Genomic DNA, 27,937 nt, shown 5'->3' on the forward strand with positions numbered 1-27,937 from the left:
ACCACTCTTCTACTCAGCTTGCAGACTTTCAGCACAGAAAATTGTTCTCCATTTTATAAAGTGATAGAGAGAAGGGAATAAGGTATAAGTTTGGCTTTAACTGCACCCAAAGTATGTGTGATTTCTACACAGCCCTGGTGTTTGGGAGGTGGAGAGTAAAGATGAAAAAGATAACGTTGAAACTGAATTCAAATGTAAATCTAGTGCTGTATCAAACCTGGCCTTCCAGTTTCACAAAATATTTCTTCCCCATGAAAGTGGTTTATAAAATTCCTTTTACCTTTAAAGAAACCATTTGTGCACCTAATTATGAACCAGAAGAATTTGTTAATGTCCAGGATGGAATGGGGACTACATTGGCGCCCGGGGTGATTTTCAATTTAATAGTAGATGTCCAGGATTTTCTGTGTAAGCAGAAGCAGTGATTTTCTCCCAGATGTTGTCTTCTTTTTGCACTTTCCTTTTCTTTACACTTCAAGTAAAGAAAGAATTCTACTGGGTCACAAATAATTAAATACATCCACCTCTGGGCACTCCTCAGTCTCAATCACATTCGGAGGGCAAAGTGTTCTCAAAATGTTCTATCTCAAATTTGAAGCTCATGCTTCTCAAATGAATGGAACCTATTTATTACTTCATTTGATATTGTTTATTTCATTTCTGAATTGCTTTACATGAGGCTAAGGATGAAAAAAGGCTTTGTTTTCCATTCTACCCTGTATATATCACATGCAACACAGATTTTGTTCTGTTCTGCTGAAGTTTATCTTCCACCAAAAACTAATCTATTCATGTGACTGTCCACTGAGATGAATTTATGTATGTATCCATTGCATTGTTTCATGCAATTAATTTCAGTGCACAAGAAACACAATAAAAATGGGAGGGAAGTTAAATAAATCATTTGTCATTTGCAGCTTGTATGCAACTGGAACCTGAAGGGCCCTGCCCTGCTTCTCTCCACCTGGCTTGGGGCGGGGCCTGACAGGCTCCATCAAGGAGTGCTGCTGCTGCTGCTGCTGCTGGACAGAGAGGGCTCCGTTTTTGTTTGGTTGTTTTTTTAAAAAAATGGCTTTTATGTTTTATCTATGTCATTTTAAATTGTGATTGATATTAATGCTATATTCTTAGTTTTAGATTTTATGATTGAAATTGCTTTCCATTTGGTTATGTACTTTTTGAAGTGTTTTATTTATTGTTTATGACTTTTGTTACGCTGGTAATTGTGTAAATCTTGTCATGTTGTAAGCCGCCTTGAGCGTTGCTTTAACTATGGAAAGGCAGCATACAAATAAAATGATAATGATGATGATGATGATTTTCCTGGGATTGATTTCCTGTCTGGACATAGAAGGAATGAGCAAACAGTGGTAACTTCTGCTCCCATTTCTGTTTTTAGAAGAATTGCAATTGAACTTATCGTCATGAGACATGAAAAGAGCTAAGACACCGACACCTAAAAGAACAATTTAAAAGCAATAAAACACATTATTTCAACTTTTACATTCCTTCGGAAAATGTTTCTTACACATCAAACTTATGCAGGCATCTTAGAATACATAAATGTTTATGTAAAATCTAATTTCTGATTTTAATTTTTATATGTTTCCTATTGTATCATTTAATGTATAATTTTTGTAAAGGGATGCAACTTTTTAATGAACATTTGTTTTTTATACACACACACACTAACACACACACACTGCTAAATCTCAGTGCTTCATTCCTCTGAAAATAAGACCCACTTGAACAAAAAGGTTTGCTGTTCTGAATAGAAATACATAGGTTAGAATGAGAATGTGTCAGATATTTTCCTATTGGAATCAATGGGACGTTGAAAGTCACAACTAATTTGTCTCATGGATTTTAATAAGAACTAACTGTAATCTTCATGGCTGAGTTGGGATTTGAACCTTAGTCTCCCAGCAAGAGCTGGACCATAAAGAAGGCTGATCGCCGAAGAACTGATGCTTTTGAATTATGGTGCTGGAGGAGACTCTTGAGAGTCCCATGGACTGCAAGAAGATACGTTTGATCCATTCTTAAGGAAATCAGCCCTGAGTGCTCACTGGAAGGGCAGATCGTGAAGCTGAGGTTCCAATACTTTGGCCACCTCATGAGAAGAGACGACTCCCTGGAAAAGACCCTGATGTTGGGAAAGATTGAGGGCACAAGAAGAAGGGGACGACAGAGGACGAGATGGCTGGGCAGTGTTCTCGAAGCTAGAAACATGAGTCTGACCAAACTGCGGGAGGCAGTGGAAGACAGGAGTGCCTGGCGTGCTCTGGTCCATGGGGTCACGAAGAGTCGGACACGACTAAACGACTAAACAACAACAACTGTAAGGAAATTATGGTGTACTCAAGATGACTGAAGGAATCCAACACGATGTCCTGATGTTACAGGCATGAAGTCGCAAAGAGCCGAGTGTGGAGTGAAACTGCCCTCTAAAAAATGTAGGTTTTTTGGGGGGGTGGGGGGAAATGCCTTGGTACCTAGGACTTGGTTCATATGGTGCGGTCCTACAAATGAACACCAGAAGCTGTTTTATGCAGAGTCATACTATTAGTTAATCTAGCTCAGTATAATAAACAGTAATGGGTAGCAGTTTCCCAGAGTTTCTAGCACAGCGACATTCCCAGACCTAGCTGAAGATGTCAACTCTTGGACCTAGGATCACCTAGAAGAAAAACAGATGATCCACCAAACTGTTGCAGAGCAGCAGCCCACCCACAACTGTCTACTAAGAGGTAAGCCCCACAGAGTTCAATGGAACTTATTTCCTGATAAGTATAAGATTGTCACACACATTCTCTATTATGATATGTTGATTCCACACACTGTAGAATTTACACTTGAATTCATTTGCAGTGTGGTGCCGAAATTCTACCAGCACACCCTTGCCTTGGCATTTGCTATAAAAGAGATAAATGAAAGCCCCAAGATCTTGCCCAATCTCACCCTTGGATTCCACATCTATGATAGTTATTACAATGCAAGGATGACGTATCGGACAACTCTGGACCTACTTTTCAAATCGAATAGATTTATCCCCAACTATACATGTGACATGGAGAAAAACCTCATAGCCATCATTGGAGGACTTAGCTCTGATACCTCCTTCTATATGGCTGACACCATAGGCCTCTACAAGATTCCTCAGGTAGCAGCTTTGAATGGGAACAGGGATGTGGATTTTCACAATGTACACTCTTCCATTGCTTATAATCCAGATTGGCCATGAAGCTCAATTGGAAAACATCAACTGGTGCAAAATGCAGGAGTAATGTTATTAGTTGGGATTCAATTTAGAATGATACTACTACTAGTAGTAGTAATAAATTTTTATTTATACCCCAGCCTCCCAAGCCAAGACTGGGCTCAGGGCAGCTAACACAAGGTATAAAAACTATTGATTGAAATACAACTTAAAAACAAGATTAAAATACAACATTAAAATGCAGCCTCATTTCAGTAGGAACTCAAATCAAAAATCTTTTTGGGGATGAAAATGTCAAGTCTTCACCAAGGCCAATAGTAATTATAATGATGAGAATGACAATGAAAAGAATAATAGACCTTCAGAAAAAGACTGTAAACTGAGGAACTAGTTTTACAAGCCAGTACTGAAATTTCAGAAGATTTATAGTATGAGGGATGAAGAAAAATTACCAGAATTTTTTATTTAAAAAATCACAGTAACTCTAGAAAACTTAGCTGGAACAGGAAAGTTGTGACTTACATTTGTTGAAGGAATAGGCACATGCTGAAAATGAAGGCTTATCTTAATGTTAACTCCACCATGCCTGTACACTTCCTTTTAGCTCACATATGGATGTTTTCCCCCAGAGGAGAGTGATGCAGATCAGTTCCCTTCCTTTTTCCGCATGGTACCCAATGACAGCCATCAATATATGGGGATCATCAGCTTACTAAAGCATTTTGGATGGAAATGGGTTGGACTTTTCGTTGTGGAAGGTGACAGTGGAGAAAAATTCTTGCAGACCCTGGAACCATTCCTTTCCGAGCATGGAATCTGTTCAGCCTTCACACAAAAAATACCACAAGTAGCCCATTTAGATAATATGAGTGTAACAATTGGTGCATTCTTCAATATTTTTCTGTCTTTAACAGATGATAAAGTCAATGCATGTGTAATCTTTGGAGAATCTTTAGCTCTTGCATGGATAAGAATTGTTATATTTCTACGAGATCCTGAAAATAAGGAAAGTTCATCATTTAGGAAGGTTTGGATCATAACCACACAGATTGATGTCGTATTAATTGGTATTCAAAGGTTTTTGGATTTTGAGCTCTTTCAAGGATCCATTTTTTTCACAATTCACTCAGAACAGATTCTAGGGTTCAAGACGTTTCTTCAGAATATAAAGCCTGATAGAATAGACAGAGATGGTTTCCTCAAGGACGTCTGGGAGCAAGCATTTGACTGTACATTGCCAAACCCCAGTGTGCCTTTGGATAGTAATGAACATTGTACTGGGGAAGAGAGACTGAAGAGCCTTCCGGGGGCACTGTTTGAAATGGGCATGACTGGCCACAGCTACAGTATCTACAATGCTGTCTATGTTGTGGCTCATGCTTTGCATGCCATTGTATCAACTACATTGAAGCAGAAGACTTTAATGGCAGATGGAAAGTTGGATCTTCAAGACTGGCAACCTCTGAAGGTAATATATGGAAATATATTCTTCTTAATTCAGTGGGTTGAATATTCCAAGGAGGGATTGTACCAACAAGTACCTGACGAAATGGCATTATACATTTATTCAATGAGAAAATTAGAATCATTTAGTCATAGAATTCTAGAGATGGAAGGTCCCCAAGGCTCATCTAGTCCAATCCCAGCATTGTAGGAATGTGTGTGGTTTATGTTTACATCATCTCATGCACATTTTGCCTGAAAATAAATTTGGTCTACAATAAATCCGTTATGGCAAGGCGCCAAGCCAAACCTGAGATCTGCTGGGATGAGGGTTTATTGGAATCCTTGGCTCTCCGTCTGATCCGTCTGATGTTTCCCATCCCAGCAATACTGAAGATACTCTGATTATGTCTTCCATCCCAGGTTAATTGTGTTTCAGCTGACTGAGTCAAGGATTTGATAGGTTGCAAAAAGGGGGTGTTAGGGGGAGGGCAGGGTGAAAATTATCCCAATTCTAAAACCTTTTCAGCTCATACACATGACCCGTAAACCCAGCAAACCCATTCTGGGGGGAAGGGGTTGTATGAGCCAAACTCTGAATTAAAGGCCTTTTGCCCTCACCTAGGCTTGTACATCTGGCAATAGTTGTAAAATGGGGACTTTCCAAATCACAGCATTATGTTAAATTTCATATCAATTGTAACCCCTTTATGTCTTGTTATGTTTCAATTAGCTGCAACCTTTCCTTTGTGGCATTATATTTAACAACTCTGCAGGAGAAACAGTGAGTTTCAATGGGAAAAAGGAAATGGAAGGTGTATTTGACATCATGAACATAGTCACATTCCCAAACAAGTCTTTCCTTCGAGTGAAAGTTGGACAGGTGGACAATGACGCTCTTGAAGCAAGAAGAATCATCATTAATGAGGACATGATTAAATGGCACAAGGGTTTCAACCAGGTATGTGTCCTGGAGTGTTATTATGAGCCCTGCAAGCTCTGTCCCAATGGAAAGAGTCCAAAGCTCATCTGAATAACAAAATAGTTGAAATGTAATGGCCCCATGTTCAGTCCTCTGCATCTCCAAGTAGGGCTTGAAAATAACAATAGTCTGTAGTCATAAAGGGCAATTTCTTTTGCATTTTCTTAGGGATTTCCCCTCTACTTTTGTAATATAGGTTTATAGTTAAAGTTTCTTGAAAGTGTTTATTTCCCATTCCTGGGCAAAAATTAAATAAATGAAGAAATTACATAATATTTTTCTGTAGGGGCATTTCTCCTATCTGAATTTTCTTTCCCATTATGAATAGGTGGTACCTATTTCTCTCTGCAATAACTGCTGTCCCCCTGGTCATCAGAAGAAAAGGAAGGAAGGGGAGAAATTTTGCTGCTATGATTGTGCTCCATGTCCAGAAGGGAAGATTTCAGACCAGAAGGGTTTGTGACATAGAATTCATTTCTATTTTCATCAGAGAGATTGTTTGTTGCTGAAGATATACAGTACTTAGTAGATGAATGTTAATGCTCCTGATGGTGGTCTTGATGATGATCATGAAGATTTTGACAAATTTCTGCCTTTAAGAGGTGAAATCAAAGTGTGATTATGAGTAGTAGGTGCTGGGTCTGAGAGTTAAGTTTCTCCTTAATTCCCTCTGCAACATTTGCTATGTTTGGGAGGAAAGTTAAGCCCCCTCTGTATCAACAGTGAGAAGTTTCACATAAGCTTAAAGTTGTATGGCTAGAGACACAGGTAGTTCAAGATAGGCAATAGTGAGGTGATGATATACCAGGGCTTGATTGACTACTGGTCAATCTCTAAAAGGCATCACATAAGGAAAATTATGCCTTTGCAGTAATCTAACCTAGACATTTCCAGAGCATAGAGAACAGAAGTTAGGCTATCCCTGTCCAGATGGAGCCATAAGCCAAAGCTTAGGCAGTGTAAGCCAGCCAAGAGCAGGCAGTCTCTCATCAACCTCTGGTCTAGGGAACTGCCCACTAACAATACATCAGTCTTATTTTGCTTCATTTTGTAAGATAAGTATAATAATTAATAAAAGAATTAGGTATTGTGGTCACAGCCAGCCAAAAGAGGTTCAGAAGTTGGAACATCTGTTCCACAATACCATACAATAAGCCTAATCATAAAATTGTAGAGTTGGAAGGGACCCCAAAAGTCATCTAGTCCAACCACCTGCAATGCAGAAATATCAGCTAAGGCATGCATTACATATGACCATTCAACTTCTGCCTAAAACCTCCAAAGGAGAGTCCACAACCATTTGAGGGAAATTGTTCCCCTTTCGAAAAGCTCTCAGAAAGTTTTTATGTATGTTTAGTCGGAATCTACTTTCTTCTTTCCTAAGAATAATTGTTATACAGTAAGCCAACAAGTTATGTGAGTTACATGCTGGGGAATCACACCTAAAACAAAAAATGGTGTGTGGTTAATACACATTGGGTTCCATGGTGGGAGGCATTGCCAAAGCCTTTATTCCCAGACGCACTCTCCCTTTCCTCCTATTTTATTTATTTTATTATTTATTAATTTGCTTGCCAAGCGAGTAAAGCTGAATGCACACAACTTAAATGTGTTTGGGGCTTATTGCAATACTAAAGTGCATTTTTTATTTTATCCCAGGTCATTAAGAATGTTCAGGTTGAACTCCCAAAATGGTCATATGGGAGACAGAGGATGAATATGAATTACATTTGGAATTTGACCTGTTTCTGTTTTTCAGATATGGATGATTGTTTCAGATGCCCAGAAGACCAATATCCAAACATGGACAAACATGGTTGCATCTCCAAAACTATAACCTTTCTTTCTTATGAAGAACCACTGGGGATCAGCTTAGCCTCAATAGCACTTTCTTTCTCCATTGTCACAACTTTAGTGTTATTAGCTTTTGTGAAGCACAGAGATACACCCATTGTCAAAGCCAACAACCGAGATCTCACCTACACTCTCCTCATCTCTCTTCTGCTCTGCTTTCAATCTTCTTTGCTATTCATTGGCAAACCAGGGGAAATGGCCTGCTTCCTCAGACAACCTACTTTTGGCATCATCTTCTCTGTGGCTGTTTCTTGTGTGCTGGCCAAAACCATTACCGTAGTTGTAGCTTTCATGGCCACCAAACCAGGGTCCAGCCTGAGGAAGTGGGTGGGGAAAAGACTGGCCAACTCCATAGTCCTTTCCTGCTCTTTGACTCAAGCAAGTCTGTGTACTCTCTGGTTGGCAACTTCACCCCCATTCCCAGAATTAGACATGCACTCACTAATGGAAGAAATCACTGTGCAATGTAATGAAGGGTCGGTGACCTTGTTTTCCTGTGTCCTGGGCTACATGGGCCTCCTGGCTTTCTTCAGCTTCCTGTCAGCATTCCTGGCCCGCAAATTACCTGACACTTTCAATGAAGCCAAGTTCATTACTTTCAGTATGTTGCTGTTTTGCAGTGTTTGGTTGTGCTTTGTCCCTACCTATCTGAGCACCAAAGGGAAATACATGGTGATGGTGGAGATCTTCTCCATCTTGGCCTCCAGTGCTGGCTTACTGGGCTGCATCTTTGCCCCGAAATGCTATATTATCATGCTGAGGCCCGAGCTCAACAACAAAGAACAACTAATAAGGAGAAAGAATTAATGTATCACATAGTTTTGCCACCATTATATTATAAATGAAGGGTAAGGTTTATGCACAGGTCATTTATACTATTTACACAAGTTCAATTAAAATGATTTACACGTCTCCTCACACAGTTTCTATTGCTTCTCCAAATCCTGCTTATTCCCCTCACCTCATATCTCTCAGCTAACTGCCACCATCCCTGTGAAAGATAGGACCTATTTAAATATGCTAATTAGAGCAGAGCAGCTGTTTTCTATTAAATGAGAGCTTGGTACACTAATGTGTAATAAAGCTTCCATTTACTTAGCATACAGTTTGAATCCCCTCAACAGGGTGAGCTCCTGTTGCTCGGTCCCTGCTCCTGCCAACCTAGCAGTTTGAAAGCACGCCAAAAAGTGCAAGAAGAGAAATAGGTACCACTCAGGCGGGAAGATAAATGGCATTTCCATGCGCTGCTCTGGTTTTGGTGTTCCGTTGCACCAGAAGCGGCTTATTCATGCTGGCCACATGATCCAGAAAAACTGTCTGTGGACAAATACTGGCTCCCTTGGCCTTTAAAGCGAGATGAGCGCTGCAACCCCAGAGTCATCTGCAACTGGACTTAACTGTCAGGGGTCCTTTACCTTTACCTTTTTTATATGAAAACAGTAAACAAAATAATATAAACTGAAAATGATGAAAAAGAAAGGAAAAAGAAAGAAGGAAGCAGAGGAAAGCTGAGCTCCACAGCAGATCAACAGAGAAGCAGTGCCTGGCAAGAGTTTTCTAAACAGGAATGTGTTCTGATGATTTGCTGTATTGAGTCAAGCTACAGATTACATTGAGATGATTCCCTCTGTTTCTTTGCTCCCTTTGGTTTATTGAGACCTTGTTTAGAACTGACAAAACATTCTAGTACCAAATTACAGATTCACAGGACAATTCATATATGAGGAATTCTTGCTCAGAGGAAGAAGAAATACCGTACTTGTACTGCTACAAACTTGAAGTGCAATTTATTATCTTGAAAATGATAGAGAGTGGCCCTCAACACTACTATGGAACACTGTTATACCTGAATATAACACTAGCATGACAACCCAAATTTATTTTGTGATATGTTCTTTGTTTTTAACTTGCAACATATCATGACTATACAAATTAATTAGAGCTAGTCTTGGAGTAATGGGGTCTGTTTACTTTATAATTAAAGATATTTCTGTAAATACATTTCCTAAAACCTTTCTGTTTTTTGTCATGCCCATCACTTGTGTTGATACGCCCCTAATATAGGTCCCTACCAAACATGTTGGTTACCAAGTTTCACTCTGAGTTAAATTCCTCTAGGAATTAGCTACATAATTATAGTTGGTTCAACTGGTTAAAGCTCAAGAGAATTTCTGGTAGGCACTTTAAAAGAGTCAATAATCCACCCTGGAAGTGGTTATAATAAATTACTCTTTTTCCACAGACAGCTGGCCATAGGGGCAAGAGGCAGGCAGAACCATGTCGCTTTTATTGATGATCTTTCCCCTTCTTCATATTATTGGCCAGACTTTAAATGAGTGTTGACAATCTATTCATCAAGGCATGCATATGTCAGACTTCTAAAATGGAGCTCACAAATCACTCTTTTAGGGTTACCACTATTTCTATTGGCAGAGCAGGGCATCATCAAAACCAGCCAATTCCTCTTAAAAGAAACCTAGGTAGAAAGCACAAACTATAAAACAACTGAAATACCTAAAAACAAATAAAAATAATTTAAGTATACTTGCAGACTGGGAAACATCTCATCTTAAGGGGCTTGTTGCAAGAGGATAAAAGCTACACTGCAAGGATGTTGTGGCTATTGTTGTTCCTATTTCTGCAAATGCCCGTTGTGTGCAGAGCAGGTGCATTCAGGTGTCCAATGAGATATCCGTTTCCTATTCCGATTAGACAGTACCAACCAGGGGGCTTCATCATTGGTGGAATTACTTCTCAGATATTTCATTTATTCTATGAAGTTTTCTTCAGAGAACACCCTTCACAGAATCTGTTTGACGTTTCATAGTAAGAGCCTCCTCTCTACCCTACACCTCTCTGAAATCTCTTTCCTTTTGTGTTATGTTCTTAAGATTGTAAGCCTGACGGTTGCGACTGTGCATTGAGATATATAAACTGCTGGGCTAGATTTTTAATATTTGCTGCTTTTTTTTCTATTATATTTTAACGTTTTAATTTGGAATGCCATCGGAATCAAACTGTGATTCAATAAAATACATAGAACATAAAAAGTAAATAAACCAATAGGATACAATTAAAAATCAATATGAATTTTTAATGTAAACGTGCTGTGGACCACCCTGAATGAATCTTGTGGATCACTGGAAACCTAGATTTAAATGCTTGACAAAAAAACATTCACATGTTACAGTAAAATGGACATAAAACATATGTATGAATCAAAATAGCATACAAAAATACATCATGTAAGAGAATATTGCAAAAAAGTGGATATACAGAAATATGTATATTAGGCAAAATTTCATTCAGCAACTGTACATTGGGCTGGAGCCTTATGTGCAATGGGGCCTTATGCTTTGTGTTTTTTAAAAAAAATGTCTGATTTGAAAATGTGAAGAACTGAAATTCAGCTTGGAAATATAAGAAACCAAGATAAAACAAAATTGGCAGAATCATCCATACCTACTCATATACCTTCAACATATCCACATCTGCCCACATAGAGATAAGTCCCATTGATTTCAGCTGAGGTTATTTCAAGGGAACTGACCTCCACAACAGGTCTGGAGGATGGTAACATGAGAAAGGGCCTTTTCTGCAGTGGCTCCCTGTCTGTGGGGTGCTCTGTCCAGGGAGGTTTGCCTGGTACCTTCATTATAAACCTTTAGGCACCACAGGAAAATGTTCCTCTTTAACCAGGCCTTTGTTTGTTTGATTTCCTACTTCCTTTTAAAATGTGTGTGTGGGGGGGGAGTATTGTGTTTTCTGTGATTTGAAAAAGCTTGAAGAAGAGATGAAAGGTGGGTGTGTCAAAGTTCCATTCAGTACATAGGTGCCCTGATGAATCACTGTGTGTTCTCTATTAACTTAGAAATATGAATTAAAACTAGAATATCTTCATTTCAGTCAAAATCCATTTGAGACAGAAATAGTCCAAATTGCTGTAAATTGGTTTTATGCATTGTAGAATTCTTCACTGAAACTGTAAATTAATCAGCTGCTGCTTCTTCTTCTTCTTCTTCTTCTTCTTCTTCTTCTTGTTTTTTTTTTTTTTTTTTTTTTTTTTTTGCAGTATGGTAATAAAATTCTACCAGCACCTCTTTGCCTTGGCATTTGCTGTGAAGGAGATCAACGAGAACCCCACAATCTTGCCCAATATCACTCTTGGGTTCCACATCTATGATAGCTATCATGAAGCAAGAGTGACCTATCGTGCCACATTAGACCTGCTCTTCAAATCAGATAGACTTGTGCCCAACTATAAATGTGACACCCAGAAAACCCTCATAGCCATCATTGGGGGACTTAGCTATGATACTTCCATCCATATAAGAGACAATATAGGTCTCTACAAGATTCCACAGGTAAGATCTATGAACAGCAGGGGGACATAGTTATTTAGGGGGTGAATAGACACCTGATCTTCCTTGTGGACCCATATCATGAAAGAAGGATGATAAAAACAAAATAGTTAGGAAAGGCTATTGCTAACTACCTAGCAGTTAGTTCCTGCAGTGGAAAATTGAAGAAGCAGAGCAAGCACAATAATTTGAATTTTTCAAGGGGCAAAGGGTGGGTAGCTAGAAACAACCCTCCCATGATGTTATGATTGCTGTGATTCCAAGCTTGATAAAGTGTGGATAATTAATAATTAGTTCATTAAGCAATATATAAATTTTCATAAAAGGTCTCATAAATTGATGAAATGTTTTTTTAAAAAATTGAACATATTGACATAGCTGTAGAGAATTAAAGTCATCGCTCATTATGCATTTCTATAATACAAGTGCAATTTCTTTTAGCTCACTTATGGTTCATTTCCCACTGAGGATGAGAGTGATGAAAGTCATATCTCTTCTTTCTACCGCATGGTTCCTAATGAAGCCCAGCAATACATGGGGATCATCAGCTTGCTTAAGCATTTTGGATGGACATGGGTTGGACTCTTTGTTGTGGATGATGAAGGTGGACAAAATTTCTTGCAGACCATGGAACCATTGTTATCCAAAAACGGAATCTGTTTTGCCTTCACACAAAGACTCCCGAAACTACCCCGTTATGATAACATAGCTGAAGTTTATGGTGTACTAGTAAATAGTTATGTGGAAGTCACAGATGACAAAGCCAACACATTTATCATCTATGGAGAATCTATGACACTCATATGGCTAACAGCTATTTTCTTTCTACAAAATACTGAAATAAATGACATTGCATCAGTTACAAAAGTTTGGATCATAACAACTCAGATTGATTTCATATTGTTGAGGTTCCAAAGGAGTTGGGATCTTGGTCTCTTCCAAGGTGCCATTTGCTTCACAATTCACTCAAAAAAGCTTCCAGGGTTCCAGGAGTTTCTTCAAAGCATAAAACCTGATGGGATAAAAGGAAATGGTTCTCTGAAGGACTTCTGGGAGCAAGCATTTGACTGTGATTTTCCAAACTCCACTGTGTCAATGGACACAAATGAACAATGTACTGGAGAAGAGAGACTGGAGAGTCTTCCTGATCCACTCTTTGAAATGCGCATGACCGGCCACAGCTACAGTATCTACAATGCTGTCCATGCCGTGGCTCATGCTTTACATGACATTTCTTTAACAAGATCCAAGCACAGAGAAAAGGTGTGTCATAAAATAATGGATCTTCAGGATCTGCAGCCTTGGCAGGTATTGTGCTAAAAATAAGTCCAGATTCTCATGTGAAACTAATTGTATGGAATGCTACTGTGTATTTTATTCCTTTGATATTTCTTTTCTGCACATTCTGGCCAGAAAAAGCATTTAGGTTTTTATCTCTTATTGCAAAAGGGCTGATTTTTTATTATTGGAATTTGTTTAAAAATATTAATAAACACTAATGGTAAAGAAGTGTTTTTGTATATCATGACATTCCATTCAAAATCTTTGTAACTGTAACTCCCCCTCCCTTTTTGTCCTTATGCCTGTCAATCAGCTCCACCCTTTCCTTCATGGCATTTCCTTTAACAATTCAGCTGGAGAAACAATGTCCTTTACTGCTAAAAAGGAAATGAGAGGTGGATTTGACATCATGAACATGGTCATATTCCCAAACAAGTCCTTCCTTCGTGTGAAAGTTGGAGAGGTGGCTGATAGTGCTTATGAAGGAAAGAAATTCATCATTCATGAGGACATGATAATGTGGCACAAAGGTTTTAACCAGGTCAGCATCCTGAGGTATTTCTGTCACCTCCCATTTTCTCTAGATGTGTCCTGACAGAATAGCTGTTTCCCTGCATACTTCGTTTGCTTCTAATTGATAGTCATAGGAATAATCTGGCTATCTAGCACATCGAAAGCCTAAGTTCAACACTGAACTGGCAGCAAACAATGGTATATTTCTGTATATTTTACCTTTGCCTCATTTATAGATGGCAGACGTTCTGTGGGATTTTGATTAAATGTGTTAGCGATCCAGCACTGTGTTATCTATCTTTCTATTGCACAAGAGCCACACCTCAGTTGGAAGAATCATACTTGACCCGCAAAGTCAACTATTCCAGTCTCTAAGTAGCAATGGAAAAAATCAGCAACACCTAATGTTAGTGAGCAATATTTCTCAATGGTCAGACTATAGAAAAGTTTGCATTCTATGCAGAAGTTTAAGGAACACATTATTGTTGCTGGAATTGTTGGCATCTGTCTGTCTTGGGAGACAATTGAGGTAAAGTCATACTGTTGCAAGGTTAAAGCACCTGCTGTGGCAGTAGAGACTGATAAAGGAGAGGCTTGTTTTGTTATTGTTGGGGCAGATGAAGGCGTCCGGTTGTGCTACTGAGGGGAATCATGCTGTTACTTCTCTCTGTGCTCCTCCCGGCGGTCATTCATCCTCTTGTTTATGCTGTGGATGCATGACCTTACTGCCTGCCATGGAATGAGTATATAAGAAATTCTGTAGGCGAACTTTTTTTGTAAAGTCTCCAACCTGAACCCCCTTCCTGTTTATGGATAGGTGATACCCATTTCTGTGTGCACTGAACACTGCCCTCCTGGTCATCAGAAGAAAAGGAAGGAAGGTGAAAAGTTTTGCTGCTATGATTGTGCTCCATGTCCAGAAGGCAAGATTTCAGACCAGAATGGTACATGATATTGAAATCATTTTTATTTTAATGGCAAAGTCTTTTTAATGGATATTGCCTAAGAGCTAATTACAAATGATTATTCACTATGCTGTGCATAACAGTAAGCTCTTCTGCTTGGTATGGGGTGCAAATATTTCTCAATTGACTCCCAGTACCTTCTCAAAAACACTTAGATATACTAATTACCCTTGTGCAGCCTTCATGGATTTGGCAGGAAGCCTCAATGATGTCCAAATCATTTAGTTCTCTATATACTTTATAACATACTAGACATATAATTGGCACATATTAATGATAATAATAATAAAATTGAGCTTGGTATTATAATAAAATATATTGTTACATTATCATCTACTCACTAAGAATCAACAGGTTCAAATTAAACAACTGTCACATGGAAGGCAAAGAAGCACATTAATTGTCTTTGGAATTTGGCCTATCTGTTTGATATCTACTGGGAGGGCATTCCACAGGGCAGATGTGACTACTGAAAAGGCCCTTGCACCTTGCAATGAGGGAACCTTCAGAAGGCCCTCGGAGCTTGATCTCAGTGTCTAGGCTGAATAATGTGGGTGGAGAAACTCCTTCAGGTGTACTGGGCCGAGGCCGTTGGGGGATTTAAAAGCAGCACCAACACTTTGAATTGTGTTTGGAAATGTACTGAGAGCCAATGTAGCTCTTTTAGAACCAGTGTTATATGGTCCTGGCAGCTGCCCAATTCTAGATTAGTTTTTTCTGAGTCACCTTCAAAGATAGCCCCACATAGAGCACATTGCAATCCAAGGGGGAAATAGCCAGAACACATACCAGCCTAGTGAGACAATGCACTAGCAGGTAGAGTCTCAGCTGGTGTGTGAGATGGAGTTGGTAGACTAAGAAGGAGCAGGTTAAAATTAGACAACTTTCATATAGATGGCAAATAAATCACATTAATCTCCTTTGGAATTTGACCTGTTTTTTCAGATATAGATGACTGTTTCAGATGCCTGGAAGATCAATATCCAAACAGGAAGAGAAACCAATGCATCTCCAAAACTATGAGCTTTCTTTCCTATGAAGAACCTTTTGGGATCAGCTTAGCTTCCGTAGCTCTTTCTTTTTCCCTTCTCACGACTCTGGTGTTAGGCATTTTTGTGAAGCACAAAGATACTCCCATAGTCAAAGCCAACAACCGAGCCCTCACCTACACTCTCCTGGTCTCTCTTCTGCTCTGCTTCCTCTCTTCTTTGCTGTTCCTTGGAAAACCTGGGAAAGTGACCTGTCTTCTCAGGCAACCTGCTTTTGGCATGATCTTCTCTGTGGCTATTTCTTGCATGTTGGCCAAAACGATCACTGTAGTTGTAGCTTTCATGGCCACCAAGCCAGGCTCTAGCATGAGGAAGTGGGTAGGGAAAAGACTGGCCTACTCAGTTGTAATTTCCTGCTCTTTTATTCAAGCAATTATTTCTACGGTATGGTTGATAACCTCGGCTTCCTTTCCGGATTTAGATATGCACTCTGTAACTACAGAAATCATTGTGCAATGTAATGAAGGGTCTGTGACCCTGTTTTATTGTGTCCTGGGCTACATGGGCCTCCTGGCCATTGCCAGCTTTATTGTAGCATATTTTGCCCGCACATTACCTGACAGTTTTAATGAAGCCAAATTCATTACCTTCAGCATGTTGCTCTTCTGCAGTGTTTGGCTGTCCTTTGTCCCAACCTACCTGAGCACCAAAGGGAAATACATGGTAGCGGTGGAGATCATCTCCATCTTGGCCTCCAGTGCTGGGTTATTGGGCTGCATCTTCGCTCCTAAATGCTACATTATTGCCTTGAGGCCAGAGTTGAACAACAAAGAGCAACTAATAAAGAGAAAGAATTAAAAAGAACCTTAGGGCTTTTCCTTCACTGTTTTATTATATATGAAGTGGTGTTGTTTAAAATAGATGGCATTTTTACTACAGCCTCCCTATAGAGATTCTGCTGCTATTCCAACATCACTCCAACCTCATAGAACTTTCTCTATGCTTCAGACCTGGTGATCGGTGGAAATGAGCACAAAGGGAAGAACTGTATTGTGATGCAATATGAACGTTAAAACACACCATTCAGTGAAGAGTTGTATTCTGGTAGAATGTGAGCATTTATGAATTAATTGGAAGGTAGAATACAGGGTTACTGAATACCAAGCACATGACAAGAGTTTTCAGAGAGGAAATATTTAATTTCGTCCTGATAGGAAACAGCCTGTGACTTTTTGTTGAACTCCAATTTGCTGTAACATCTAAATCATGAGAGGCTGTAAAAGCCCTGGAGCAATGCCTGTATTGAAGGTGAATTAAATGTGGGCCAACAAGCTGATTTTCGGAGGGATGAAGAGAAGCCTAATTCATACAAAGTACAGTACTTACCTTTTTATGAGAAGGTATTTGTGGAAGGCTTACTTCTGCAGAATGCCATAATGGGTAGGGTACTTGATGGCAGAAAAACTAGTTTTGGCCTCTTCCTAGTTTTGGCACAAGATTTAGGTTGGTGCGGACAATTGCCCCACACAGGGCACCAAGCTGAGGGGACTTTATACAGGTACTTACTGAGTAGATCCATAAAAAGCAACTGTACTAAAAGGAACTGTGGAAATAAGATTTATTTAGGGAAGAGTGTTGCGAAATGTCCTTCTCCCTCAAGGTAGCATATTATCAAAACGTGCCCCTTCTGCTTCTCAGCTGTATATTGCTTGGTGTACATGCACTAGCCCCTGTCCTGCATTAGCAGCCAGTGCAATTCTTTCAACAAGGGCATAATATGATGGTGAAATTCTGCTGAAGTGAGCAGTTGGGTCTCTACATTTTGTACCAGCTTCAGATTTGTGGTCAACCTCAGTGACAGCCCTACATAGAGTGCATTAAAGCAGTAATCCAATCTGGAGGTTGGCAGAGTAAATAAAAGACAATCAGGAGAACTCAAAAGCCTGAATGAACCATAGATGAAGGTGTTCTTGGTAATACATCTGATTTTTGCCACAAATTGCAAAATGTGTAGAGATTTGTTAGATTGCCAGTTCTTTATTAATTTACAGTTGGGAACCACTAAGGGGCAGAGGTAACATGCAATCAGATTTGGGATAAACAAATCCAATCAATTTTGCTGATTACATTTAGACATACAACATAGAACAGTTACATAAAATGAGAATTAAAACAGAACAGCAGCATGTGCTCAGAAAATGGCGTGTTCAAGTGTATATATCATAATTGTTACATATATGAAATGATGTATAATAATCTTTATGCTTAGATTTTTGACCTTTAGAAAAAGTTATTTTGTATGAAAATCAATTTTAATTTAGAAGGATTTATAGGAATTTTGTAGTTTAAGGAAGAAAAGGGAAAATTAAAATCTATACTTCATGCATGTGAAACAGGGTGGTGAAGTATAAGTAGAATTCTGCCATATGTCTCATAATTCGTATAATCAATAAAATCACTCCAAACTGCATAAAATTGTCATGTTTCTTTTCACCTCCTGCTACTTTCATGTTTTGTGTCAGGTTTTTTTTCTAATAATGCTGTTTGCCAAATTGTATGACACCATGGATTTATAGTCAATAATTGTAATTCTTTCCATGCCTTGGCAACAGTTGTTATTGCAATGGTTAATATATGTTTTATGAGTTCTTTATTTCTAATTTGCAACATGTCATGACAATAAAATTTATGTAGAGCTAGTCCTAGAGTCAGGGAGCTGTCTGCTTTGTAATTCAATATATTTCTGTAAATGCATCTTTCCGAAACCTTTCTGTTTTTTGACACGCCCATCACATGTGCTGGCATGTCCCTAATATATGTCCCCATCCAACATGTTGGTTACCAAAAGTGCCACTCTGGGCCAAAATGCTGAGAAAGTTATATCCTCAAGCAATTATGCAAATAATTATATGTAGTTCACTTGGTCAAAGCCCACGAGACTTTCTGGTAGGTACTTGAAAACAGTCAATAAGCCACCCTGGTTATAATAAATCACTCTTAAGCCACCCTGGTTATAATAAATCACTCTTTTTGCCCCAGACAGCTGGCCATAGGGGCAAGAGGCAGGCAGAACCATTTCACTTTTATTTATGAAATATCCCCTTCTTCATATTATTGGCCAGACTTTAAATGAGTGGTGATAATTTTGTCTACACATCAAGGCATGCATATTTCAGGCTTTGAATTAGCTCACAAGTCACTTTTTTAGATTTGCCGCAATTTGTAATTGCAGAGTCCGGCATAATCAATTCTAACCAGGATGGCATAAGCAATTCTAACTTTCAGGATGTTGTTGCTATGGTTGTTTCTGTTTCTGCAAATGTTTGTTGAGTGCAAAATAGATGCTATCAGGTGTCCAATGAATGATCCATTTCCTATTCCACATGAGTGGTACCAACCAGGGGGCTTCATCATCGGTGGGATTTCTTCCCAAATCTTTCACATATTCAGTGAAGCTTTTTTCAAGGAACACCCTTCACAGAATCTCTTTGACGTTTCATAGTAAGAGTCTCCTCTTTACCCTACATTTCTCTCTAGTCTCTTTCCTTCTGTGTTATGCCCTTAGAATTGTAGACCTGATGGTTGAGACAGTTCTGTAACATTTGTAAGCTGCTGCCTAGTTTTTTTGTATTGCATATTTCCTTATTTTTTCTATTATATTTTAACATAGTTCCTTTAAAATGTGTAGGCTAGGCAAAAGTTCACACAGCAACTGAATTAGGCAGGTGCATTTATGTGATGATTTATGGTGCATTTTAAATAAAGGCTGCAGGGGAAATGTGAAAAAGTGAATTTAGGATTGGGAATGCAAGAAACAATGATAAAGCAAAAGGTGGTTTTGTCGAAGCAGAACACAGATGCCCTGCTTAATAATCATTTTTATCTACTGTTTGTTTTCTCTTAACTTAGAGCCATGAATTACAAACACCATTGTCTCATTTCAATCAAAATCAATTGGAATAAGAAAGGGCCAAAACTGTGGTATACTCATTTTATGCATTGTAGAATTCCCTTCTAGAATTGTAAATTAATTAATTTCACTTGCAGCGTGGTAACAAAATTCTACCAGCACATACTTGCCTTGACATTTGCTGTGAAAGAGATCAATGAGAACCCCACAATATTGCCCAATATCACTCTTGGGTTTCACATCTATGATAGCTATCATGATGCAAGAATGACCTACCGTGCCACATTAGACCTGCTCTTCAAATCTCATAGATTTGTCCCCAATTATAAATGTGAGCTCCAGAAGAACCTTATGGCCATCATTGGGGGACTTAGCTCTGATACATCCTTCCATATGAGAGACAGCATAGGTCTCTACAAGATTCCACAGGTAGGATCTCTGAATGGGATGGGTCTGGTGGGCAGATTTCCAAGATGACTAGACTCCTTATGGACCAAAATCATTGCACCTTCTGTAGAACTAATAAATATCTATTATTTATTTTTAAAACATTATTATTAAATATAAAACAAGGATGAAGATGAGATTGTTTGGAAATGCTAGTGCTAGCTACCTAAATCTTACCTACCTAAAATGGAGGGAGCATAGCAATGAATACATTTTTAACATCATTCTCTGAGGGAACCAAAATGAAAGACTTACCCAGTTGGGGAAAACCAGAGTATCTTTGTTATTTCCATATCCTACCCAACAAGCAGCGTAACTTGAAAGATGCTATTTGTGATATTATTGCCTTCCACTAGAAAAAAATGTTCATATTTGTGATATTATAACATATTGCAGCAGCAATATATGTTTCTCAATTATCAAAGTCCCTTTACCACATCTTGCTCTCTCCCAGCCATGGCCATTTTGCAGGACTACCCGTCAACAATAGTTGATTTAACTGAAACATCCTCCCCTAGTGCCCTTGTGACCAGATTATAAACTGGAATTCCATTTAGAGCTCATATAACCACTTTTTAAATTAAGCCTTACTGGTTGACAGTTTGCTTGCTATGTGGCAGCCCCTAAAATTTTGAATTCTCTGCAGTGGGATGTCTAGCATCTTCAGTGTACTGTGGTACTTCGGTTTTCGAACGTCTCCGTTGTTGAACATTTCTGGTTTTGAACATGCTTCCATTTTCGAATGCACCTCAGAACTCGAATGTGCCATGTGGCTTCCGCTGAATTTATGAAGCCATTGCAACTAATGGGAAGCTGTGCCCTGGTTTTTGAATGTTTTGGAAGTTGAACAGTCTTCAGGAATAGATTAAGTTTGAGAACCAACGTACCACTGTATAGTTAATACTAATTTGCCTGGTGCTCTTTAAAGATGCACTACCTCACCCTAGCCTTTCACACCATGTATACATATGGACCAACCCTATAAGTAAAGGTAAAGGGACCCCTGATCATTAGGTCCAGTTGTGGCCGACTCTGGGGTTGCGGCGCTCATCTCGCATTACTGGCCGAGGGAGCTGGCATACAGCTTCTGGGTCATGTGGCCAGCATGACTAAGCCGCTTCTGGCGAACCAGAGCAGCACACAGAAATGCCGTTTACCTTCCCGCCGGAGTGGTACCTATTTATCTACTTGCACTTTGACGTGCTTTCAAACTGCTAGGTGGGCAGGAGCTGGGACCGAACAACAGGAGCTCACCCTGTCGCGGGGATTCGAACCAGCTACCTTCTGATCAGCAATTCCTAGGCTCTGTGGTTTAACCCACAGTGCCACCCATGTCCCGCATAGTATATGGACCAACCCTATACTATTGATTATTATCCATCTTTCCATTCATTTCATTCTATGCTGCTTTTCCATAAACAGAATCTTGCTCGAAGCAGCTCATAACAAAGAAACAGGGATGCATTTCAAGCCAACACTTCAAAATCTATTTCATAATAACACACCAAAGCAATGCCACAAGAAGAATGTCATAGCATAGCAAACAATAACAATATTATACCATAGCAAAAATAATGATATCAAAAATAATGACATGCCAACCCCCCCTCATTCTTATGCTATAAATAAAACAAGATTACTTAGAAAACATTCAGCATCTAATAACAAAATAAAAAGGGAACTTCAGAGTTTCCCCTTGGTCCAAAAACATTGCTCCCATGATGTTTCTCACAGCCCCTCACCTGCAGAAGCTGCTTAACAGGCTTCCAAGGGCAAAGGGTGGCTAGCGGAAAACACTTCACCCATGATATCATGATGTTATTATAGCTGTGTTTCCAAGATTCAGAAAGTGCCTGTACTTAATACTCACTTCTTAAAAGCAAGAAGTAAATTCCCATAAAAGGCAAAATGATTTTTTTTTAAAAAAAATGGACATATATTCATAGTTGTAGAGAATTAAATGAAAGAGTCATCGTTCACAATGTACTTCTGTAAAATCTATGCAATTTCTTTTAGCTCACTTATGGTTCATTTCCCACTGAGGAGGAGAGTGGGGAAAGTCATATCTCTTCCTTCTACCGCATGGTTCCAAATGAAGCCCATCAATACATGGGAATTATCAGCTTGCTTAAGCATTTTGGATGGACATGGGTTGGACACTTTGTTGTGGATGATGAAAGTGGAGAAAAATTCTTGGAGACGATGGAGCCACTGTTTTCCAAAAATGGAATCTGTTCAGCCTTCACACAAAGAATCCCCAAACTACCCCGTTATGATAACATAGATGAAGTTTACGATGTCCTATTAAGTACTCACAAGGTGGTCAAGGATGACAAAGCCCAGACATCTATCATCTATGGAGAATCTATGGCACTCATATGGCTGACAGCTATTTTCTTTTTTCTGCAAGATCTTAAAAAAAATGATATTGCATCAGTTACAAAAGTTTGGATCATAACAACTCAGATTGATTTCATATTGTTGGGGCTTCAAAGGAGCTGGGATCTTGGTCTCTTCCAAGGTGCCATTTGCTTCACAATTCACTCAAAAGAGCTTCTAGGGTTCCTTGAGTTTCTTCAGAGCATAAAACCTGATGGAATAAAAGAAAATGGTTTTCTGAAGGACTTCTGGGAGCAAGCATTTGACTGTGATTTTCCCAACCCCAGTGTGCCAATGGACACAAGTGAACAATGTTCTGGAGAGGAGAGACTGGAGAGTCTTCCTGATCCATTCTTTGAAATGAGCATGACTGGCCACAGCTACAGTATATACAATGCTGTCCATGTGGTGGCTCATGCTTTACATGACATTTCTTTAACAAGATCCAAGCAAAGAGCAATGATGGGTCATAACATATTTGAATTTCAAGATCTGCAGCCTTGGCAGGTAATGAGCTTGGTCCACATTGTCATTTGCAAAAGCCCTTAAAAAATGAAATCGTAATCTGCATTTAAATATTTTTACAAGCTTGGAAATTGCGCTCTACGTGGGACTAGTTCTGAAGGTGACCCGGAAACTACAACTAATCCAGAATGCGGCAGCCAAGACCACATAACACTAGTCTTGAAAGACCTACACTGGCTGCCAGTACGTTTCCAAGCACAATTCAAAGTGTTGGTGCTGACCTTTAAAGCACAAAATGGCCTAAAGGAGCATCTCCACACCCATCGTCCACTGAGGTCCAGCTCTGAGGGCCTTCTGGTGGTTCCCTCACTGTGAGAAGAGAAGTTGAAGGGAACCAGGCAGAGGGCCTTCTCGGTAGTAGCGCCTACCCTGTGGAATGCCCTCCCATCAGATATCAAAGAAATAAACAACTATCTGACATTTAGAAGACATCTGAAGGGAGCTCTGTTTAGGGAAGTTTTTAATGACTGAAGTTCCCATAACCATTTTTAACCATTTGTTGGAAGCTGTCCAGATGTGTGGGGAATAAATATATTATTTATTTATTTATTTATTTATTTATTTATTTATTTATTTATTTAATTGTTGTTGTTGTTATTATATTTAAATTATATTTTGCACATTCTGGCCTGGAAAGGCATTTAGTCTTCCATGTATAATGAAGGTTTTTTATCTTCTATGGCATAATTGTTTATTTTTCACTTTTTGTCATTCTTAGATAATACTAACAAGCACAAACAGTAAAAGGTGTGTTTCTATATCACGGCATTATATTCATAATCTTCATTTCCGTCACTCCTCCTTTTTTATTTCAATCAGCTACATCTTTACTTTCCTGACATTTCATTTAACAATTCGGATGGAGAAACACTGTCCTTTAGTGTTAAAAAGGAAATGGTAGGTGGATTTGACATCATGAACATGGTCATATTCCCAAACAGATCTTTCCTTCGAGTGAAAGTTGGAGAGGTGGATTATAGTGCACCTGAAGGAAAGAAATTCATCCTTCATGAGGACATGATAATGTGGCACAAAGGTTTTAACCAGGTAAGAATCCTAACAGGATATTTTTTTTGTCTGCTCTAAGGTACAAATGTGTCCAGACAGAAAATTTATTTTTTTCCTGCAAATCCTCTTTCTACTGAAAAATGTCATAGGGATCACACTGCTGTCTAGCAGAATGAAAGCCTAGGCAAAACACTGCCAAATTATATATTAAAGACCCAAATAACTAGCACATTGAAATCATAGTCAGCAATCAATGGTGTATCTGTTGTATATTAAAGCTATGCCTCATCTGAGGGATCTCAAGCAAATATTTTAGTGAGCCAGCATTAGGTTATCTCTGATTCCATTGCATAAATCTCAGTTGAAGAAATTGTGCTGAACATGTGAAGTCCCCTCTTCCAATCCTTTGCATGTCTTAATTGGATTGGTAAACATTAGAAACAACTTTTGATAAAATTAGAAAGCAAGAGGACTTGAATGTCAGACCAGAGATACAGCTGCATTTTGTGCAAATCTTCATTTTATAAGAAATTCAGAAAGAGAACTTCTTTTTGCTCTCCAACCAGAAACCCCTCTCCTATTTATGGATAGGTGATGCCCATTTCTGTGTGCAATGAGCACTGCCCCCCTGGTCATCAGAAGAAAAGGAAGGAAGGTGAAAAATTTTGCTGCTATGATTGTGCTGCATGTCCAGAAGGCAAGATTTCAGACCAGAATGGTACATGGGAAGGAAATCATTTTTTATTTTCATCACAAAGTTTTATTATGGATTGTGCTTAAGACCTAATTACAAATATTTATTTACCATGCTGTGCATATAAGTAAGCTGCCAGAACATATACTTTAAGATATTTTAAAAGTAGACATATTCAGATAGTTTAAGCAAGATTACTATAACCTCAGAAGTCAAGTGATAATGGTGATAGAAATGATGATGGTGATAAGGGCGTGTTCTCCTTCATGGAGAGCACGTGTTGTGGTGGGGGCCGCCAGGACACTCCAAAGTTGGGGGTGGGCTAATTGATCGTTGGCCACTGATGCGATTGGGGCTTCCCTTGTTGTTGGGAAGAAGTTAATGTTGCCATTTGTTGATTGACAGCCAGAAATGCTAAAACTCCTTGCACGAGGCTAGGGCTTCCTCTTTTCGCCCGTGCATCGGATTGCCCATCCCCCCTCCCTAGAATTAGGGTTGTTATCTTTGACCTTGCTATGCCTGTCATGGCGTCGTCTGCTCTTGGGGCAGGGGCCCGGTAGGAATTTTGTCCATCTGGCTGATTGGCTGGGGCCATTTGGTTTTTGCCTACTGCGTAGCAAATCATCACAACTTGTAAGGTTGCAGTTAGGCATTGGTTTATGGTTTGGTTGGTTGAGGGGCAGTGGTTGAGTGCCTGCCCTTGGTAGGTTGAGTGCCTGCCCCTCTAATGCTGCTGCTGCAAGGGATTCTGTTAAAGGAATTGGGGGATAACTATTGCTTGTCCACTCTGTCAAGGGGGCTCAGGCTATAGCAATGAGCTCCTGGTTGCATTTGGGGTGAGGGCAGGTTCCCTGCTCCGTCATTACCCCCAAGTGTATTCCCCTATTTTGACTTTCACATTGTGCGGAATGTCAGTCTGTCCCCCACTGTGGGGGCAGATAGTCGCAACCAATGCCTAAGCAACCACTCACAAATTTGTATTTTAATAAAGTTGTGGCCAAAATTATGCCAAAAATCTTAAACAAAAAAATTCTGTGTGATGCGTGAGTTATTGGGATGGCCCTGGGGACCTCAACACGCAACTAATTAAATCTGTTCAGATGTAAGATCTAAACTTGATTATATGCCACAGGTTCTGTGTCTGATAGCTGTTTCACCTCAGTTCCCTCTGCAACAGATGCCACATTAAGGTGGAGGGTTTGCCCCATTCCATATCAGCAGAAATAAATATTTAAGAGTCAAGGGCAAACCTTTGGCATATATGCTGAGAAAATACAATTAATGTGCTTAACAGAGCTTTTTGACATTTAAAGATAAAGATAAATTTACCCCAGTAAGGGTAAGATTGGTGACCACGCAATGAGCAATTTGATGCCCCAAAGATGGGATAATAATAATAATAATAATAAATTTTATTTATATCCTGCCCTTCCCAGCCGAAGCTGGGCTCAGGGCAGCTAACAACAATCAAATAATCAAACAGTTGAATAATCACACCTTCTAAAAATATTTCATTATAAAAATTAATTAAAATCAAATTGATGGCAACCGATTAGGCAAAATTCTATGCAGGTTGCCAGAGGAGGGAGTCAGGCTGCGCCCTGACCAAAGGCCTGGTGGGATAGTTATACTACATTTCCTTTGAAAAATACAAAAGTATATTACATAATTGCTAAATCCCTTGAATCCCGAATTATCAGATAAATACTATATTATTGTAACATAACTCATGGTGGCCCTCCACAACAAAAATCGACTACATAAAACAATGTTGCTATACTTTATTATTGCATTGCATCTTTTTCAGAATGGTATGTGATTGGTTCATATAAGATGCATGATTTCAAAGATACAGAGGTAACCATTATTGTGATGCAGGAGTTTTGTCACTTGGTACATTTTGTTATAGGTGTGGATTGACTGAGAAATGCATTTTTAAAGAAGAATGGTGTGAACTCATTTATATCCTATAAATGAGGTTATGTTCAGGAGAGATTGTTGTTAGTTCAAGATAGAAAACATATATCTAGTCTATCTCTCAAGGATATCAACAAGTTAAGTTTCCTTTAACTCCAAGTTTGATAAATGTTAATGTGGTGCATTGAGTTATGGTAAAATAATGAATATCATTAGCTGTGGGGCCTCATACATTATATTTGCAACAAGCCCAAATTGGTGCAGCAGCAGGAGTGTTTGACACATACTGGTGTTGATGATAATATTGAGCCTGGTATGATATCAAAATGTGATGTTACCATCTAATCACTAAGAATCAGCAAGTTGATATGGAAGGCAAAGAAAGCACATCAATTGTCTTTGGAATTTGACCTGTTTTTCAGATATGGATGACTGTTTCAGATGCCCAGAAGATCAATATCCAAACAAGATGAGAAGCCAATGCATCTCCAAAACTATGAGCTTTCTTTCCTATGAAGAACCTTTTGGGATTAGCTTAGCTTCTGTTGCTTTTTCTTTTTCCCTTCTCACAACCCTGGTGTTTGGCACTTTTGTGAAGCACAAAGATACCCCGATAGTCAAAGCCAACAACCGAGCCCTCACCTACACTCTCCTGGTCTCTCTTCTGCTCTGCTTCCTCTCTTCTTTGCTGTTCCTTGGAAAACCTGGGAAAATGACCTGTCTTCTTAGACAACCTACTTTTGGCATGATCTTCTCTGTGGCTGTTTCTTGCATGCTGGCCAAAACGATCACTGTAGTTGTAGCTTTCATGGCCACCAAGCCAGGGTCCAGCATGAGGAAGTGGGTAGGGAAAAGACTGGCCTACTCTGTTGTAGTTTCCTGTTCTTTTATTCAATCTATTGTTTGTGCTTTGTGGTTGATGACATCTCCCCCATTCCCTGATGTAGATATGCACGCTGTAACCACAGAAATCATTGTGCAATGTAATGAAGGGTCAGTGACCCTGTTTTATTGTGTCCTGGGGTACATGGGCCTCCTGGCCATTGCCAGTTTCATTGTGGCATTTCTTGCTCGCAGATTACCTGACAGTTTTAATGAAGCCAAATTCATTACCTTCAGCATGTTGCTGTTTTGCAGTGTTTGGCTTTCTTTTCTTCCAACCTATCTGAGCACCAAAGGGAAATACATGGTAGTGGTGGAGATCATCTCCATCTTAGCCTCCAGTGCTGGGTTATTGGGCTGCATCTTCGCTCCAAAATGCTACATCATTATCTTGAGGCCTGAGTTGAACAACAGAGAGCAACTAATAAAGAGAAAGAATTAAAAAGAACCCTAGTAATTTTCCTTCACCATCTTATTATATATGAAGTGGTGTTGTTTAAAATCAATGACATTTTTACTATAGCCTCCCTATAGAAATTCTGCTGCTATTCCAACCTCACTCCAAAC

At 39.2% G+C, this 27,937-nt stretch overlaps 5 protein-coding genes across 5 annotated transcripts; all 5 read left to right on the forward strand.

The window, feature by feature from the left end:
• The first annotated feature begins 5,576 nt into the window (after window positions 1-5,576).
• LOC114583583 (vomeronasal type-2 receptor 26-like) lies at window positions 5,577-8,306 on the forward strand. Its single transcript, XM_077917861.1, has 3 exons — window positions 5,577-5,624; window positions 5,974-6,100; window positions 7,405-8,306. The coding sequence occupies exons 1-3, from the start codon at window positions 5,595-5,597 to the stop codon at window positions 8,304-8,306; spliced, it is 1,059 nt and encodes a 352-aa protein (XP_077773987.1). The 5' UTR covers window positions 5,577-5,594.
• A 4,061-nt stretch (window positions 8,307-12,367) lies between these two features.
• On the forward strand, window positions 12,368-13,180 carry LOC144325219 (vomeronasal type-2 receptor 116-like). The gene has a single exon (XM_077917823.1). The coding sequence runs from the start codon at window positions 12,368-12,370 to the stop codon at window positions 13,178-13,180; it is 813 nt and encodes a 270-aa protein (XP_077773949.1).
• A 325-nt stretch (window positions 13,181-13,505) lies between these two features.
• Window positions 13,506-16,466, forward strand: LOC114583582 (vomeronasal type-2 receptor 26-like). The gene is made up of 3 exons (XM_028704874.2): window positions 13,506-13,682; window positions 14,472-14,598; window positions 15,565-16,466. The coding sequence occupies exons 1-3, from the start codon at window positions 13,506-13,508 to the stop codon at window positions 16,464-16,466; spliced, it is 1,206 nt and encodes a 401-aa protein (XP_028560707.2).
• A 5,581-nt stretch (window positions 16,467-22,047) lies between these two features.
• Window positions 22,048-22,893, forward strand: LOC144325220 (vomeronasal type-2 receptor 26-like). Its single transcript, XM_077917824.1, has one exon. It carries the CDS (start codon window positions 22,048-22,050, stop codon window positions 22,891-22,893), a length of 846 nt encoding a protein of 281 aa, XP_077773950.1.
• Window positions 22,894-23,784: 891 nt separating this feature from the next.
• LOC114581693 (vomeronasal type-2 receptor 26-like) lies at window positions 23,785-27,812 on the forward strand. Its single transcript, XM_028702131.2, has 3 exons — window positions 23,785-23,916; window positions 24,469-24,595; window positions 26,911-27,812. The coding sequence occupies exons 1-3, from the start codon at window positions 23,785-23,787 to the stop codon at window positions 27,810-27,812; spliced, it is 1,161 nt and encodes a 386-aa protein (XP_028557964.2).
• The last annotated feature ends 125 nt before the right edge of the window (window positions 27,813-27,937 follow it).

The sequence above is a fragment of the Podarcis muralis genome, chromosome 13 (genome assembly GCF_964188315.1).
Source record: "Podarcis muralis chromosome 13, rPodMur119.hap1.1, whole genome shotgun sequence".
NCBI classification, from domain to species: domain Eukaryota; kingdom Metazoa; phylum Chordata; class Lepidosauria; order Squamata; family Lacertidae; genus Podarcis; species Podarcis muralis.

Excerpts from the sequence above, each read along its gene's own strand:
- LOC144325220 (XM_077917824.1), top strand. The coding sequence starts at position 22,048 with ATGGTTCCAAATGAAGCCCATCAATACATGGGAATTATCAGCTTGCTT.
- LOC114583582 (XM_028704874.2), top strand. The coding sequence starts at position 13,506 with ATGTCCTTTACTGCTAAAAAGGAAATGAGAGGTGGATTTGACATCATG. Across the intron at positions 13,683-14,471 it reads GGCACAAAGGTTTTAACCAG|GTGATACCCATTTCTGTGTG; the intron begins GTCAGCATCCTG and ends GTTTATGGATAG. Across the intron at positions 14,599-15,564 it reads CAAGATTTCAGACCAGAATG|ATATAGATGACTGTTTCAGA; the intron begins GTACATGATATT and ends CTGTTTTTTCAG.
- LOC114581693 (XM_028702131.2), top strand. The coding sequence starts at position 23,785 with ATGAACATGGTCATATTCCCAAACAGATCTTTCCTTCGAGTGAAAGTT. Across the intron at positions 23,917-24,468 it reads GGCACAAAGGTTTTAACCAG|GTGATGCCCATTTCTGTGTG; the intron begins GTAAGAATCCTA and ends ATTTATGGATAG. Across the intron at positions 24,596-26,910 it reads CAAGATTTCAGACCAGAATG|ATATGGATGACTGTTTCAGA; the intron begins GTACATGGGAAG and ends CCTGTTTTTCAG.
- LOC144325219 (XM_077917823.1), top strand. The coding sequence starts at position 12,368 with ATGGTTCCTAATGAAGCCCAGCAATACATGGGGATCATCAGCTTGCTT.
- LOC114583583 (XM_077917861.1), top strand. The coding sequence starts at position 5,595 with ATGATTAAATGGCACAAGGGTTTCAACCAG. Across the intron at positions 5,625-5,973 it reads GGCACAAGGGTTTCAACCAG|GTGGTACCTATTTCTCTCTG; the intron begins GTATGTGTCCTG and ends CATTATGAATAG. Across the intron at positions 6,101-7,404 it reads GAAGATTTCAGACCAGAAGG|ATATGGATGATTGTTTCAGA; the intron begins GTTTGTGACATA and ends TCTGTTTTTCAG.